Source organism: Somniosus microcephalus, unplaced genomic scaffold (assembly GCF_052327205.1).
Source record: "Somniosus microcephalus isolate GS21.2 unplaced genomic scaffold, FLI_Smic_1.0 unresolved_chr4, whole genome shotgun sequence".
In the NCBI taxonomy this organism is placed as follows: domain Eukaryota; kingdom Metazoa; phylum Chordata; class Chondrichthyes; order Squaliformes; family Somniosidae; genus Somniosus; species Somniosus microcephalus.
In genome coordinates, this window is record NW_028225182.1 from 49,297,609 (window position 1) to 49,315,020 (window position 17,412).

Here is a 17,412-nt window from a genome sequence, read left to right on the forward strand (position 1 = left end):
CTTTTGTGTCTAGAAATCTATCGATCTCCTTAAATATATTCAGTGACTGGGCCTCCACAACCTTCTGTGGTAGAGAATTCCACAGGTTCACCACCCTCTGAGTGAAGAAATTTCTCCTCATCCCAGTCCTAAATATCCTGAGACTGTGTTATAAAGAATTCTAGAGAGTGTTTATGCTTTCTCTCATAGAAACATAGAAGATAGGAGCAGGAGTCGGCCATTCGGCCCCTCAAGCCTGCTCCGCCATTCAATGCGATCATGGCTGATCATCCAAATTCAGTACCCTGTCCCTGCTTTCTCCCCATATCCCTTGATCCCTTTGGCCTTAAGAAATATATCTAACTCCTTCTTGAATATATTTAATGAATTGGCCTCAACTGCCTTCTGTGGTAGAGAATTCCACAGGTTCACCACTCTCTGGGTGAAGAAATTCCTCCTCATCTCTGTCCTAAATGGCTTACCCCTTATCCTTAGACTGTGACCCCTGGTTCTGGACTCCCCCGCCATCGGGAACATCCTTCCTGCATCTAGTCTGTCTAGTCCTTTTGGAATTTTATACGTTTCAATGAGATCCCCTCTCATTCTTCTAAACTCCAGCGAGTATAAGCCCAATCGACCCAACCTCTCCTCATACGTCATTCCTGCCATCCCAGGTATCAGTCTGGTGAATCTTCGCTGAACTCCTTCCATGGCAAGAACATCCTTCCTCAGATAAGACGACCAAAACTGCACACAATACTCAAGGTGTGGTCTCACCAAGGCCCTGTACAACTGCAGCAAGACATCCTTGTTCCTGTACTCGAATCCTCTCGCTATGAAGGCCAACATACCATTTGCCTTCTTAACCGCCTGCTGCACCTGCATGCTTACCTTCAGCGACTGGTGCACAAGGACACCCAGGTCTCGTTGCACTCTCCATTGGAGAAAAGTTACACGTGTGAAGTACAATTGACAAGGATAGTCGTTTTGACTTGTGAAAAGAATGGGGCTGTTTTGTCAGCTTTAGTTATTCTTGTTGAATTCCAACCTTTCTCTGCCAAGATTATTGTGGCTAATCTTCAGTCTAAGTACAGAGTCGAGAATCGTACTGCTAGGTTATTTAGATAGTGGTGATATTTCACACAGACACACACGCCCCAACCGCTACACTTCACTGAACTGGTGACCCAAGACAGGGGTTGTGGGTGTACTTGAGTCCACAGTGGTGTTCTCATGCGGTGATAACTATCACACCGTGTAATGTGTCTGCCCTTTGTGCTGTCTTCCAGTCAGGTTGGGTACGATTTCACCCAAGAGCCTCATCTTCTCACGGGGGCGTGGATGGAGTTCGCGGGGGTGGCAGAAAACTTCCTGAAGGGCTGCAAGTGGTAAGTAGCGGAGGTGAAGTGCCGTCTCGTTGGCCTGTTGAGGATGGTGAAACCGGTACATACCTCGGAGGGGCGTACAGCGGGCGTTTAGTAACGGGGTGGTGGGGGGTGGCCGGGAGCAGTGCTGGAGCCTGATCTTGCCCTCGCCCGACACCCACACGCGCAGGAGGATGGTAGCAGACTTCAGGAGGATGGTCGCCGACTTCAGGAGGACTGGTGACATGCAAACACAGGGCAAATGAGATTTCACAACAACAACTTAACGTAGTAAAACGCCCCCAGGTCACTTCAAGGAGCCTTGGCAAACAAAATCTGACACCGAGCCGCAAGAGATATTCGGGCAGATGACCAAAAGCTTGGTCAAAGAACATAAGAAATAGGAGTAGGCTGTTCGACCCCTCGAGATCATGGCTGATCTGATTTTGGCCTCAACTCCACTTTCCTGCCCGCTCCCCATAACCCTTGACCCCCCTGTTGCTCAAAAATCTGTCAACCTCCGCCTTGAATATATTCACTGACTCAGCCTTGAATATATTCACTGACTCAGCCTTGAATATATTCACTGACTCGGCCTTGAATATATTCACTGACTCGGCCTTGAATATATTCACTGACTCAGCCTTGAATATATTCACTGACTCAGCCTTGAATATATTCACTGACTCAGCCTTGAATATATTCACTGACTCGGCCTTGAATATATTCACTGACTCGGCCTTGAATATATTCACTGACTCGGCCTTGAATATATTCACTGACTCAGCCTTGAATATATTCACTGACTCAGCCTTGAATATATTCACTGACTCGGCCTTGAATATATTCACTGACTCAGCCTTGAATATATTCACTGACTCAGCCTTGAATATATTCACTGACTCAGCCTTGAATATATTCACTGACTCGGCCTTGAATATATTCACTGACTCGGCCTTGAATATATTCACTGACTCGGCCTTGAATATATTCACTGACTCGGCCTTGAATATATTCACTGACTCAGCCTTGAATATATTCACTGACTCAGCCTTGAATATATTCACTGACTCAGCCTTGAATATATTCACTGACTCGGCCTTGAATATATTCACTGACTCAGCCTTGAATATATTCACTGACTCGGCCTTGAATATATTCACTGACTCAGCCTTGAATATATTCACTGACTCGGCCTTGAATATATTCACTGACTCGGCCTTGAATATATTCACTGACTCGGCCTTGAATATATTCACTGACTCAGCCTTGAATATATTCACTGACTCGGCCTTGAATATATTCACTGACTCAGCCTTGAATATATTCACTGACTCGGCCTTGAATATATTCACTGACTCGGCCTTGAATATATTCACTGACTCAGCCTTGAATATATTCACTGACTCGGCCTTGAATATATTCACTGACTCAGCCTTGAATATATTCACTGACTCGGCCTTGAATATATTCACTGACTCGGCCTTGAATATATTCACTGACTCGGCCTTGAATATATTCACTGACTCAGCCTTGAATATATTCACTGACTCAGCCTTGAATATATTCACTGACTCAGCCTTGAATATATTCACTGACTCAGCCTTGAATATATTCACTGACTCGGCCTTGAATATATTCACTGACTCGGCCTTGAATATATTCACTGACTCGGCCTTGAATATATTCACTGACTCAGCCTTGAATATATTCACTGACTCGGCCTTGAATATATTCACTGACTCGGCCTTGAATATATTCACTGACTCGGCCTTGAATATATTCACTGACTCGGCCTTGAATATATTCACTGACTCGGCCTTGAATATAGTCACTGACTCGGCCTTGAATATATTCACTGACTCTGCCTTGAATATATTCACTGACTCAGCCTTGAATATATTCACTGACTCGGCCTTGAATATATTCACTGACTCGGCCTTGAATATATTCACTGACTCGGCCTTGAATATATTCACTGACTCGGCCTTGAATATATTCACTGACTCAGCCTTGAATATATTCACTGACTCAGCCTTGAATATATTCACTGACTCAGCCTTGAATATATTCACTGACTCGGCCTTGAATATATTCACTGACTCGGCCTTGAATATATTCACTGACTCGGCCTTGAATATATTCACTGACTCGGCCTTGAATATATTCACTGACTCAGCCTTGAATATATTCACTGACTCAGCCTTGAATATATTCACTGACTCAGCCTTGAATATATTCACTGACTCGGCCTTGAATATATTCACTGACTCAGCCTTGAATATATTCACTGACTCGGCCTTGAATATATTCACTGACTCAGCCTTGAATATATTCACTGACTCGGCCTTGAATATATTCACTGACTCGGCCTTGAATATATTCACTGACTCGGCCTTGAATATATTCACTGACTCAGCCTTGAATATATTCACTGACTCGGCCTTGAATATATTCACTGACTCAGCCTTGAATATATTCACTGACTCGGCCTTGAATATATTCACTGACTCGGCCTTGAATATATTCACTGACTCAGCCTTGAATATATTCACTGACTCGGCCTTGAATATATTCACTGACTCAGCCTTGAATATATTCACTGACTCAGCCTTGAATATATTCACTGACTCGGCCTTGAATATATTCACTGACTCAGCCTTGAATATATTCACTGACTCGGCCTTGAATATATTCACTGACTCAGCCTTGAATATATTCACTGACTCAGCCTTGAATATATTCACTGACTCGGCCTTGAATATATTCACTGACTCAGCCTTGAATATATTCACTGACTCGGCCTTGAATATATTCACTGACTCAGCCTTGAATATATTCACTGACTCAGCCTTGAATATATTCACTGACTCGGCCTTGAATATATTCACTGACTCAGCCTTGAATATATTCACTGACTCAGCCTTGAATATATTCACTGACTCAGCCTTGAATATATTCACTGACTCAGCCTTGAATATATTCACTGACTCGGCCTTGAATATATTCACTGACTCGGCCTTGAATATATTCACTGACTCGGCCTTGAATATATTCACTGACTCAGCCTTGAATATATTCACTGACTCGGCCTTGAATATATTCACTGACTCGGCCTTGAATATATTCACTGACTCGGCCTTGAATATATTCACTGACTCGGCCTTGAATATATTCACTGACTCGGCCTTGAATATATTCACTGACTCAGCCTTGAATATATTCACTGACTCAGCCTTGAATATATTCACTGACTCAGCCTTGAATATATTCACTGACTCGGCCTTGAATATATTCACTGACTCAGCCTTGAATATATTCACTGACTCGGCCTTGAATATATTCACTGACTCAGCCTTGAATATATTCACTGACTCGGCCTTGAATATATTCACTGACTCGGCCTTGAATATATTCACTGACTCGGCCTTGAATATATTCACTGACTCAGCCTTGAATATATTCACTGACTCGGCCTTGAATATATTCACTGACTCAGCCTTGAATATATTCACTGACTCGGCCTTGAATATATTCACTGACTCGGCCTTGAATATATTCACTGACTCAGCCTTGAATATATTCACTGACTCGGCCTTGAATATATTCACTGACTCAGCCTTGAATATATTCACTGACTCAGCCTTGAATATATTCACTGACTCAGCCTTGAATATATTCACTGACTCAGCCTTGAATATATTCACTGACTCGGCCTTGAATATATTCACTGACTCGGCCTTGAATATATTCACTGACTCGGCCTTGAATATATTCACTGACTCAGCCTTGAATATATTCACTGACTCGGCCTTGAATATATTCACTGACTCGGCCTTGAATATATTCACTGACTCGGCCTTGAATATATTCACTGACTCGGCCTTGAATATATTCACTGACTCGGCCTTGAATATAGTCACTGACTCGGCCTTGAATATATTCACTGACTCTGCCTTGAATATATTCACTGACTCAGCCTTGAATATATTCACTGACTCGGCCTTGAATATATTCACTGACTCGGCCTTGAATATATTCACTGACTCGGCCTTGAATATATTCACTGACTCGGCCTTGAATATATTCACTGACTCGGCCTTGAATATATTCACTGACTCGGCCTTGAATATATTCACTGACTCGGCCTTGAATATATTCACTGACTCAGCCTTGAATATATTCACTGACTCGGCCTTGAATATATTCACTGACTCGGCCTTGAATATATTCACTGACTCGGCCTTGAATATATTCACTGACTCGGCCTTGAATATATTCACTGACTCGGCCTTGAATATATTCACTGACTCGGCCTTGAATATATTCACTGACTCGGCCTTGAATATATTCACTGACTCAGCCTTGAATATATTCACTGACTCAGCCTTGAATATATTCACTGACTCAGCCTTGAATATATTCACTGACTCGGCCTTGAATATATTCACTGACTCAGCCTTGAATATATTCACTGACTCGGCCTTGAATATATTCACTGACTCAGCCTTGAATATATTCACTGACTCAGCCTTGAATATATTCACTGACTCGGCCTTGAATATATTCACTGACTCGGCCTTGAATATATTCACTGACTCGGCCTTGAATATATTCACTGACTCGGCCTTGAATATATTCACTGACTCGGCCTTGAATATATTCACTGACTCGGCCTTGAGTATATTCAATGACTCCGCCTTGAATATATTCACTGACTCGGCCTTGAATATATTCAATGACTCGGCCTTGAATATATTCACTGACTCGGCCTTGAATATATTCACTGACTCCGCCTTGAATATATTCACTGACTCCGCCTTGAATATATTCACTGACTCGGCCTTGAATATATTCACTGACTCGGCCTTGAATATATTCACTGACTCGGCCTTGAATATATTCACTGACTCGGCCTTGAATATATTCACTGACTCGGCCTTGAATATATTCACTGACTCGGCCTTGAATATATTCACTGACTCGGCCTTGAATATGTTCACTGACTCGGCCTTGAATATATTCACTGACTCGGCCTTGAATATATTCACTGACTCGGCCTTGAATATATTCACTGACTCGGCCTTGAATATATTCACTGACTCGGCCTTGAATATATTCACTGACTCGGCCTTGAATATATTCACTGACTCGGCCTTGAATATATTCACTGACAGCCTTGAATATATTCACTGACTCCGCCTTGAATATATTCAATGACTCAGCCTTGAATATATTCACTGACTCAGCCTTGAATATATTCACTGACTCCGCCTTGAATATATTCACTGACTCGGCCTTGAATATATTCAATGACTCGGCCTTGAATATATTCACTGACTCGGCCTTGAATATATTCACTGACTCGGCCTTGAATATATTTAATGACTCGGCCTTGAATATATTCACTGACTCAGCCTTGAATATATTCAATGACCCAGTTTCCACAGCTCTATGGTAGAGAATTCCAAAGATTCACGACTCTCTGAGAGAAGAAATTCCTCCTCATCTCCATCATAATTGGGCGACCCCTTATTCCGAGACTGAGGTAGGTTTTAAGGAGGGAATTCCAGAGCTCGGGGCCCAGGCAGCAGGAGGCACGGCCGCCAATGGCGGAGCCATTAAAATCAGGGATGCGCAAGAGGCCGGAATTGGGAGGAGCGCAGGGATCTCGGAGGCTTGTAGGGCTGGAGGAGGTTACTGAGATGAGGATGGGGGGAGGCCGTGGATGGATTGAAAACGAGGATGAGAGTTTTAAAACCGTGCCGATGCTCAATCGGGAGCCAGTGTCGGTCAGCAATGCTCGATCGGGAGCCAGTGTCGGTCAGCGATGCTCGATCGGGAGCCAGTGTCGGTCAGCGAAGCTCGATCGGGAGCCAGTGTCAGTCAGCGATGCTCGATCGGGAGCCAGTGTCAGTCAGCGATGCTCGATCGGGAGCCAGTGTCGGTCAGCGATGCTCGATCGGGAGCCAGTGTCGGTCAGCGATGCTCGATCGGGAGCCAGTGTCGGTCAGCGATGCTCGATCGGGAGCCAGTGTCGGTCAGCGATGCTCGATCGGGAGCCAGTGTCGGTCAGCGAAGCTCGATCGGGAGCCAGTGTCGGTCAGCGAGCACAGGGGTGAACGGGACCTGGTGCGAGTTAGGACACGGCAGCGGAGACACGTGAAGCTGTTTGGATGGGAGAAAGAGGAGAGGCAGTATAAACAAAACGGTACCATTTGGAAGGGGGGCACAGGAACAGAGACACCTGGGCTCTAAGACAAATGCTCTGGCCCTATCTGGATTTGGACTGAGGGCCCAATATCTGAGGGTTATATGAGCATTGTGTGCAGCCTGAGGCTCGCTGACGGATGCAGTCCCCTTGGTTATTTAGAATATACACACTGGTCCCGTTTTACCACCCCCCAAAACCCCACTGATCATTATTCACGAGTTTAGCCGTTGAGCTTTGTGCGAACTGTATGACCCAAGCACTTACAACAAGTCCTGTTCACCCATCACCCCCTGTGCTGCCAGACCTACTTTGGCTCCCGGTCTGGCAACGCCTCGATTTTAAAAATAATTCTGGTCATTCATCTCATTGCTGTTTGTGGGAGCTTGCTGTGCGCATATTGGCTGCCGCGTTTCCTACATTACAACACGTGACTTCACTTCAAAAGTAATTGAATCTGGCCTCTTGCCCATCCCCGATTTCCATCGCTCCCGCCATATGTCTGTACTCTCCTCCAGCCCTACAACCCCCCCCCCACCCCCGGAGATCTCTCAGCTCCTCCAATTCTGGCCTCTTGCGCATCCCCGATTCCCATCGCTCCACCATTGGCGTCCGTGCCTTCATCTGCCTGGGCCCCAAGCTCTGGAATTCCCTGCCTAAACCCCTCTTTCCTCCTTTAAGACGCTCCTTAAAACTTAGCTCTTCGACCAAGCTTTTGGTCACCTGTCCTAATGTCTCCTTATGTGGCTCGGTGTAAAATTTTGTTTGATAATCGCTCCTGTGAAGCACCTTGGGACGTTTTACTACGTTAAAGGTGCTCTATAAATACAGGAAACTTCGCAATAGCCGGCACCGACGGGACCGAGCTGGTGCCGATCTATCAAAACTTCCGGATAGACCAGCGCTAATGTTGAAGGATACGGAGGTTTTCATCTCCGTATCTGACAACAAACACTGTTGCTTAGCAACAGCTTGTAAACACTTGGCCCGTACCTTGGAAGCATCTCTGAAGCTGTTGCTAAGCAACAGAGACGCTTTCCAGAGCCTGACTGTTTAAAAAAAAAATGCTAGGGGAAGAAAAAAAAATGCTAGAGGAAGAAAATAAACCTAACAAAATGGCTGCTGATTTCTGCCGTTAGATCGAGGTTTCCGGACATACAACCTCCAGATAAACCAAAGTTTCCTGTACAAGTTTTGATGTAGCAATCAAGAGTGGGACCTCTGTTTGCCATTTTTTCTTTTTGCTTCCTTGACCCAGAGGCGTGCGGTCACTTTTAGTGTCCTCGGTGGCAGAGATCGAGCCTGTGACGCTCTTGGTCACGTTCAGCTCACAGATGGCGAGTGTCTCCCCTCCTGACTCCCCAAAGCCTTTCCACCATCTACAAGGCACAAGTCAGGAGTGTGATGGAATACTCTCCACTTACCTGGATGAGTGCAGCTCCAACAACACTCAAGAAGCTCGACACCATCCAGGACAAAGCAGCCCGCTTGATTGGCACCCCATCCACCACCTTAAACATTCACTCCCTCCACCACCGGCGTACTGTGGCTGCAGTGTGTACCATCTACAAGATGCACTGCAGCAACTCGCCAAGGCTTCTTCAGCAGCACCTCCCAAACCCGCGACCTCTTCCACCTAGAAGGACAAGGGCAGCAGGCGCACTGGAACACCACCACCTCCAAGTTCCCCTCCAAGTCACACACCATCCTGACTTGAAAATATATCGGCTGTTCCTTCATCGTCGCTAGGTCAAAATCCTGGAACTCCCTCCCTAACAGCACTGTGGGAGTGCCTTCACCACACGGACAGCAGCGGTTCAAGAAGGCGGCTCACCACCACCTTCTCGAGGGCAATTAGGGACGGGCAATAAATGCCGGGCCTTACCAGCGACGCCAACATCCCATTAACGGAAAAAAAAATGGGAGACTTTACCTATCTCTCCCGATTACCTCCTTCCCATGCCCTGCACCAGCCATGACCTGGGGGCGAGCAAGTGACCTGGTGCTGGGTGATGTGGGGGAGTTACTTAATCACACAGCACAGAAGGAGGCCATTCGGCCCATCGTGCCTGTGCCGGCTCTTTGAACGAGCTCTCCGATTAGTCACACTCCCCCCTATTCTTTCCCCACAGCCCTGCAAATTTTTCCTTTTCAAGTATTTCTCCAATTTTCCTTTTGAAAGTTACTATTGAATCTGCTTCTGCCGCCCTTTCAGGCAGCGCGTTCCAGATCACAACAACTCGTTGTGTTAAAAAGATGTTCATGTCACCTCTGGTTCTTTTCCCAATTACCTTCAATCTGTGTCCTCTGGTTGCCGACCCTCCTGCCACTGGAAACAGTTTCTCCTTATTTACTCCATCAAAACCCCTCATGATGTAGAACACCGCTATTAAATCTCCCCTTAACCTTCTCTGCTCTAAGGAGAATGACCCCAGGCCACAATACTCCAGCTGAGATCTAACCAGTGCTTTATAAAAGGTTTTAGCAGAACTTCCTTGCTTTTGTACTCCATGTCTCTTTATAAAGCCAAGGATCCCATTTTTTTTTTTAACAGCTTGGTTTACTTGTTTTCTGCCCCCCTATCTCTGCCACACCCCGACCCCCAACTCTTTCCTTCCCCCCTTCAACGGTGCGGTGCCTGGGCTCCACTCAGCTTCTTCCCAGATGGCACGGGTCTGTTTGGGAATTAGCCATGAGAAATACGGAGTCAGGGGACAAGTAGCAGAATGGATAGCTAGCTTCAGGACAGAAAGCAGAGAGTGGGAGTAAAGGGGAGCTATTCCCAGTGGCAGAAGGTGGGTAGTGGCGTTCCACAAGGATCAGTGCTGGGACCACTGCTGTTCACAATTTACATTAACGATTTAGACTTTGGAACCAGAAACACAATTTCTAAATTTGCGGTTGACACCAAATTGGGGGGTATAGTCAATACTGAGGAGGACGGCGACAAATTACAGGAAGACATTAATAAACTCGCAGAATGGGCATATAATTGGCAAATTAAATTCAACACAGATAAATGTGAGGTACAGGAAACTTTGTGCTATCCGGCACCGACGGGACCGAGCTGTTGCTGTTCCCTCAAAACTGCCGGACACACCAGCGTTAATGTTGAAGCATACGGAGCTTTTCATCTCCGTATCTGACAACAAACACTGTTACAGCTTCTAAACAGTCCAAGCGTCTCTGTAGCTTAGCAACAGCTTCAGCAGACCTTGCAGAGCTTGACTGTTGAGGAAAAAAGCAACGAGAAAAAAAAACCTAACGAAAACAGCTCCTGATTTTTGCCGGCGGCTCGAGCATTCCAGACAGTTAGCCTCCGGATAACACAAAGTTTCCTGTGTTACATTTTGGTAGGAAGAATAGGGAGGTCACTTATTACTTGGAGGGTGCGAGTCTAGGTGGGGTAGAGGATCAAAGGGATCTCGGAGTATAAATACACAATTCACTAAAAGTAGAAACACAGGTTAATAAAGCCATATAAAAAGCAAACCAGGCACTAGGGTTTATTTCTAGAGGGATAGAATTGAAAAGTAGGGAAGTTATGCTAAACCTGTATCGAACTTGGTTAGACCACACTTGGAGTACTGCGTACAGTTCTGGTCGCCATATTATAAAAAGGATATTGAGGCACTGGAGAGGGTGCAGAGAAGATTTACAAGGATGATACCAGAAATGCGAGGTTATACCTATCAGGAAAGGATGAACAGGCTGGGTCTCTTTACTCTTGAAAAAAGAAGGCTGAGGGGTGACCTAATCGAGGTCTTTAAAATTATGAAAGGTTTTGATAGAGTGGATACAGAGAGAGTGTTTCCACTTGTGGGGAAGAGCATAACTAGAGACCATCAATATAAGATAGTCACCAAGAAATTCAATAGGGAATTCAGAAGAAACTTCTTTACCCAGAGAGTGGTGAGAATGTGGAACTCGCTACCACAGGGAGTGGTTGAAGCGAATAGTATCGATGTATTTAAGGGGAGGCTGGACAAGTATATGAGGGAGAAGGGAATCGAGGGTTACGCTGATAGAGTTAGATGAGGAAAGACGGGAGGAGGCTCGAGTGGAGCATAAACACCGGCATGGACTGGTTGGGCCGAATGGCCTGTTTCTGTGCCGTATGTCCTGTATAATACCTGTGTGTGCGACCTCGGTGTGCAGCAGGCTGTTTACTTCCCCCTTTGCCTGGATCCCGAAGACACGAGGAACAGGAGGAGGCCATTCAGCCCCTCGAGCCTGTTCCGCCATTCACTGAGATCATGGCTGATCTGCGACCTAACTCCATCTACCCGCCTTTGCCCCATATCCCAAATGGTTAACAAAAATCTTACCAATCTCAGATATAAAATTAACAATTGACCCAGCATCAATTGCTGTATGCGGAAGAGAGTTCCAAACTTCTACCACCCTTTTGTGTGTAGAAGTGTTTCCTAACTCCACCCCTGAAAGGCCTGGCTCTTATTTTCAGGCTCTGTCGCCAAGTTCTAGACTCTGTGGGGCTCCTCTCCTTCGTTGCTGGGCTGTAATCTGAATTGGATTTAGTGGAAGCGTCTGTTATTGACTTGTCACGTTGTCTGTGTGTCTGACTTTCATCCTAGGGCACCGGATGGGTCTTGTATTCTGACCAACAGCGCTGACAACACGCTGCGGATCTTCAACCTGCCCTCCGAGCTGTACAACACGGACTGGGACATCCTGCCAGAAATGGTATTTCTGTATTCTCTTTCCCCCTCCCCCCCCCCCCCCCCCCACCACACTGTTCTCATTCTATACATGTACTCGGGGGGGGAGAGAGAGAGAGAGAGAGAGAGAGAGAGAGGACATAGATGGGAGCCATCACGATCTATGGTGTACAAACCACATGGTGCTAATAGGGAATTTTGACTGTTAAAAAGAAAGACTTGCATTTCTCCAGCGCCTTTCACGACCACCGGATGTCTCAAAGCGCTTTACAGCCAATGAAGTACTTTTTGAAGCGTAGTCACTGTTGTAATGTGGGAAACGCAGCAGCCAATTTGCGCACAGCAAGCTCCCACAAACAGCAATGTGATAATGACCGGATCATTTGTTTTAGCGATGTTGATTGAGGGATTAATATTGGCCCCAGGACACCGGGGGGGAACTCCCCTGCTCTTCTTCGAAATAGTGCCCGTGGAATCTTTTACGTCCACCTGAGAGAGCAGATGGGGCCTCGGTTTAATGTCTCATCCGAAAGACGGCACCTCCCGACAGCGCAGCGCTCCCTCAGTACTGCCCCTCCGACAGTGCGGCGCTCCCTCAGTACTGCCCCTCCGACAGTGCGGCGCTCCCTCAATACAGCCCCTCCGACAGTGCGGCGCTCCCTCAGTACTGCCCCTCCGACAGTGCAGCGCTCCCTCGGTACTGCCCCTCCGACAGTGCGGCGCTCCCTCGGTACTGCCCCTCCGACAGTGCGGCGCTCCCTCAGTACTGCCCCTCCGACAGTGCGGCGCTCCCTCAGTACTGCCCCTCCGACAGTGCAGCGCTCCCTCGGTACTGCCCCTCCAACAGTGCGGCGCTCCCTCAGTACTGCCCCTCCGACAGCGCGGCGCTCCCTCAGTACTGCCCCTCCGACAGCGTGGCGCTCCTTCAGTACTGCCCCCCCCGACAGCGCGGCACTCCCTCAGTACTGCCCCTCCGACAGCGCGGCGCTCCCTCAGTACTGCCCCTCCGACAGCGCGGCGCTCCCTCAGTACTGCCCCTCCAACAGTGCGGCGCTCCCTCAGCACCGTCCCTCCGACAGTGCAGCGCTCCCTCAGTACTGCCCCTCCGACAGCGCGGCGCTCCCTCAGTACTGCCCCTCCGACAGTGCGGCGCTCCCTCAGTACTGCCCCTCCGACAGTGCGGCGCTCCCTCAGTACTGCCCCTCCGACAGTGCGGCACTCCCTCAGTACTGCCCCTCCGACAGTGCGGCGCTCCCTCAGTACTGCCCCTCCGACAGTGCAGCGCTCCCTCAGTACTGCCCCTCCGACAGTGCGGCACTCCCTCAGTACTGCCTCTCCGACAGTGCGGCGCTCCCTCAGTACTGCCCCTCCGACAGTGCGGCGCTCCCTCAGTACTGCCCCTCTGACAGTGCGGCACTCCCTCAGTACTGCCCCTCAGTACTGCACTGGGAGTGTCAGCCTAGCTTTATGTGCGTAAGTCCCTGGAGTGGGACTTGAACCCACAACCTTCTGACTCAGAGGCGAGAGTGCTACCCACTGAGCTACGGCTGACAAATAATATGAATCCTAGAATAGCACAGCACAGAAGGAGGCCGTTCGGCCCATCGAGTCTGCGCCGGCTCTTTCGAAGAGCAATCCAGTTAGTCCCACTCCCCCGCTCTTTCCCCACATCCCTGCAATTTGTTCTCCTTCAAGTATTTATCCAATTCCCTTTTGAAGGCTGCTATTGAATCTGTTTCCACCGCCCTATCAGGCAGCGCGTTCCAAATCCTAACCACTCGCTGTGCAAAAAAAATTCTCCTCCTGTCGCCTCTGGTTCTTCTGCCAATCACCTTAAATCTGTGTCCTCTGGTTATCGATCCTTCAGCCAATGGAAACAGTTTCTCTTTATTTACTCTATCTCAGCCTTCATGATTTTTAACACCTCCTATTAAATCTTCTCTTGGCCTTCTCTGCTCCAATTGTGTGCAGTTTTGGTCGCCTTATCTGAGGAAGGATGTTCTTGCCACGGAGGGAGTGCAGCGAAGATTCACCAGACTGATACCTGGGATGGCAGGAATGACGTATGAGGAGAGATTGGGTCGATTAGGCTTATATTCGCTAGAGTTTAGAAGAATGAGAGGGGATCTCATTGAAACTTATGAAATTCTAACAGGACAAGACAGACTAGATGCAGGAAGATGTTCCCGATGGCGGGGGAGTCCAGAACCAGGGGTCACAGTCTAAGGATAAGGGGCAAGCCATTTAGGACAGAGATGAGGAGGAATTTCTTCACCCAGAGAGTGGTGAACCTGTGGAATTCTCTACCACAGAAGGCAGTTGAGGCCAACTTATTAAATATATTCAAGAAGGAGTTAGATATATTTCTTAAGGCTAAAGGGATCAGGGGATATGGGGAGAAAGCAGGGACAGGGTACTGAGTTTGGATGATCAGCCATGATCTCATTAAATGGCGGAGCAGGCTCGAGGGGCCGAATGGCCTACTCCTGCTCCTATCTTCTATGTTTCCAAGGAGAACGACCCCAGCTTCTCCAGTCTATCCCCGTAACTGTAATCCCTCATCCCTGGAACCATTCTCGTAAACCTCTCCTGCACCCTCTCCAAAGCCTTCGCGTCCTTCCTAAAGTGTGGTGCCCAGAATTGGACACAATACTCCAGCTGGGGCCCGTGTTAGGGACAGAGGGAATACCAACACAGTCTATAATAGAGGAGATTGCAGGAGGGACAGGAGACAGTGATTCCCATGTGAGACTCCCTGTGCGTGCGCAAGAGTTGCTAGGTTACATCTAGCACTAAATCATTGACTTACCTTCCTGCGTGCAGTGAACCTAAGCAAGGTGCCAACCAGTGAGTAAGCACAGCTGTTTCTGCCCGGACAGAGCGCTTAACGGCGCTGTAACCGGCACCTTTGCCACTGACGGTAACGCACGTGCTATTTGGCCGACGTAAGCCACTGCCCAGTTTTAAACGTGGATGTTTTAAGTGGCGAGGACTCGAGGTGGGAAGTGGAGTCCCACAAGGGTCAGCGCTGGGACCACTGCTGTTCACAATTTACATTAACGATTTAGACTTTGGAATCGAAAATACAATTTCTAAATTTGCGGATGACACCAAATTTTGGGGTGGTGGGGGGGTATAGTCAACACTGAGGAGGACGGCCACAAATTACAGGAGGACATTAATAAACTTGCAGAATGGGCATATAATTGGCAAATGAAGTTCAACACAGATAAATGTGAGTTATTACATTTTGGTAAGAAAAATAGGGGGAGGTCACTTATTACTTGGAAAATAAGAATCAAAGTGGGGTAGAAGAACAAAGGAGTACAAATACACAAATACACAAATCACTAAAAGTTGTGACGCAGGTTAGCAAGACCATTAAAAAAGCAAACCAAGCACTGGAGTTTATTTCTAGAGGGATAGAATTGAAAAGTAGGAAAGTTGTGCTAAACCTGTATCGAACCTTGGTTAGACCACACTTAGAGTACTGCGTACAGTTCTGGTCGCCGTATTATAAAAAGGATATAGAGGCACTGGAGAGGGTGCAGAGAAAATTTACAAGGATGATACAGGAAACTTTGTGATATCCGGCACCGACGGGACCGAGCTGTTGCCGTCCCATCAAAACTGCCGGACAAACCAGCGCTAATGTTAAAACATACGGAGCTTTTGAGCTCCGTATCTAGCAACAAACCCTGTTGCTTAGCAACAGCTTCTAAACAGTCGGCCGTAGCTTGCAAGCGTCTCTGTAGCTAAGCAACAGCTTTAGCTAGACCTTGCAGAGCCTGACTGGTTAAAAAAAAAGCAACGAAAAGAAAAAAAAACTTACTGAACCGACTCCTGAATTTTGCCGGTGGATCGAGCATTCCGGACAGTTAACCTCCGGATAAACCAAAGTTTCCTGTACCAGAAATGCGAGGGTATAGCTATCAGGAAAGGATGAACAGGCTGGGCCTCTTTTCTCTTGAAAAGAGAAGGCCGAGGAGTGACCTAATAGAGGTCTTTAAAATTATGAAAGGTTTTGATAGAGTGGATACAGAGAGAGTGTTTCCACTTGTGAGGAAGAGCAAAACTAGAGGCCATCAATATAAGATAGTGACCAAGAAATCCAATAGGGAATTCAGGAGAAACTTCTTTACCCAGAGAGTGGTGAGAATGTGGAACTCGCTGCCACAGGGAGTGGTTGAGGCGAATAGTATCGATGCATTTAAGGGGCCGTTTGATAAGCATATGAGGGAGAAGGGAATAGAGGGTTATGCTGAGAGTTAGATGAGGAAAGACTAGAGGAGACTCAAGTAGAGCGTCAATGCTGGCATGGACTGTTTGGGCCGAATGGCCTGTTTCTGTGCTGTATATTCTATGGAGTCCGATGTAAATTTCTTTACTCGGAGGGTTCTGAATCTTTGGAATTCTCTACACCAGAGGGCTGTGGATGCTGAGTCTTTGAGTATATTCAAGGCTGAGATCGATAGATTTTTGGACTCTAGGGGAATCAAGGGATATGGGGATCGGGCGGGAAAGTGGAGTTGAGGTCGATGATCTTATTGAACATAAGAAATAGGAGCAGGAGTCGGCCCTTCGAGCCTGCTCCGCCATTCAATGAGATCATGGCTGATCTTCTGCCTCAACTCCATTCACCGGCCTTATCGCCATATCCCTTGATGCCATTACTAGTCAGAAACCTATCGACTTCTGTTTTGAATATACCCAATGACTGAGCCTCCACAGCCCTCTGGGGTAGAGAATTCCAAAGATTCACCACCCTCTGTGTGAAGAAATTTCTTCTCATCTCAGTCCTGAATGGCCTACCTTTTATCCTGAGGCTGTGGCCCCTGGTTCTAGACTCCCCAGCCAAGGGAAACATTCTCCCAGCATCCACCCTATCAAGCCCTGTAATAATTTTGTATGCTTCAATGAGATCCCCTCTCATTCTTCTGAATTCAAGAGAATACAGGCCTAGTTTACTCAATCTCTTCTCATACGACAGTCCCGCCATCCCAGGAATCAATCTCATGAACCATCATTGCACTCCCTCTATGGCAGTATATCCTTCCTTAGGTAAGGAGACCAAAATTGTGCACAGTACTCCAGGTGTGGTCTCACCAAGGCCCTATATAATTGGAGTAAGACTTCTTTACTCCTGTACTCAAATCCTCTTGTAATGAAGGCCAGCATA

At 47.2% G+C, this 17,412-nt stretch overlaps 1 protein-coding gene across 1 annotated transcript in view; it reads left to right on the forward strand.

Annotated features, from left to right (window-relative positions):
* wrap53 (WD repeat containing, antisense to TP53) overlaps positions 1-17,412 on the forward strand; it is a 68,566-nt gene that overhangs the window by 11,025 nt on the left and 40,129 nt on the right. The window contains exons 4-5 of the mRNA XM_085977513.1: positions 1,269-1,367; positions 12,150-12,258. Of these exons, the coding sequence (XP_085833639.1) occupies positions 1,269-1,367; positions 12,150-12,258 (208 nt within the window). The remainder of the gene's footprint in view (positions 1-1,268; positions 1,368-12,149; positions 12,259-17,412) is intronic.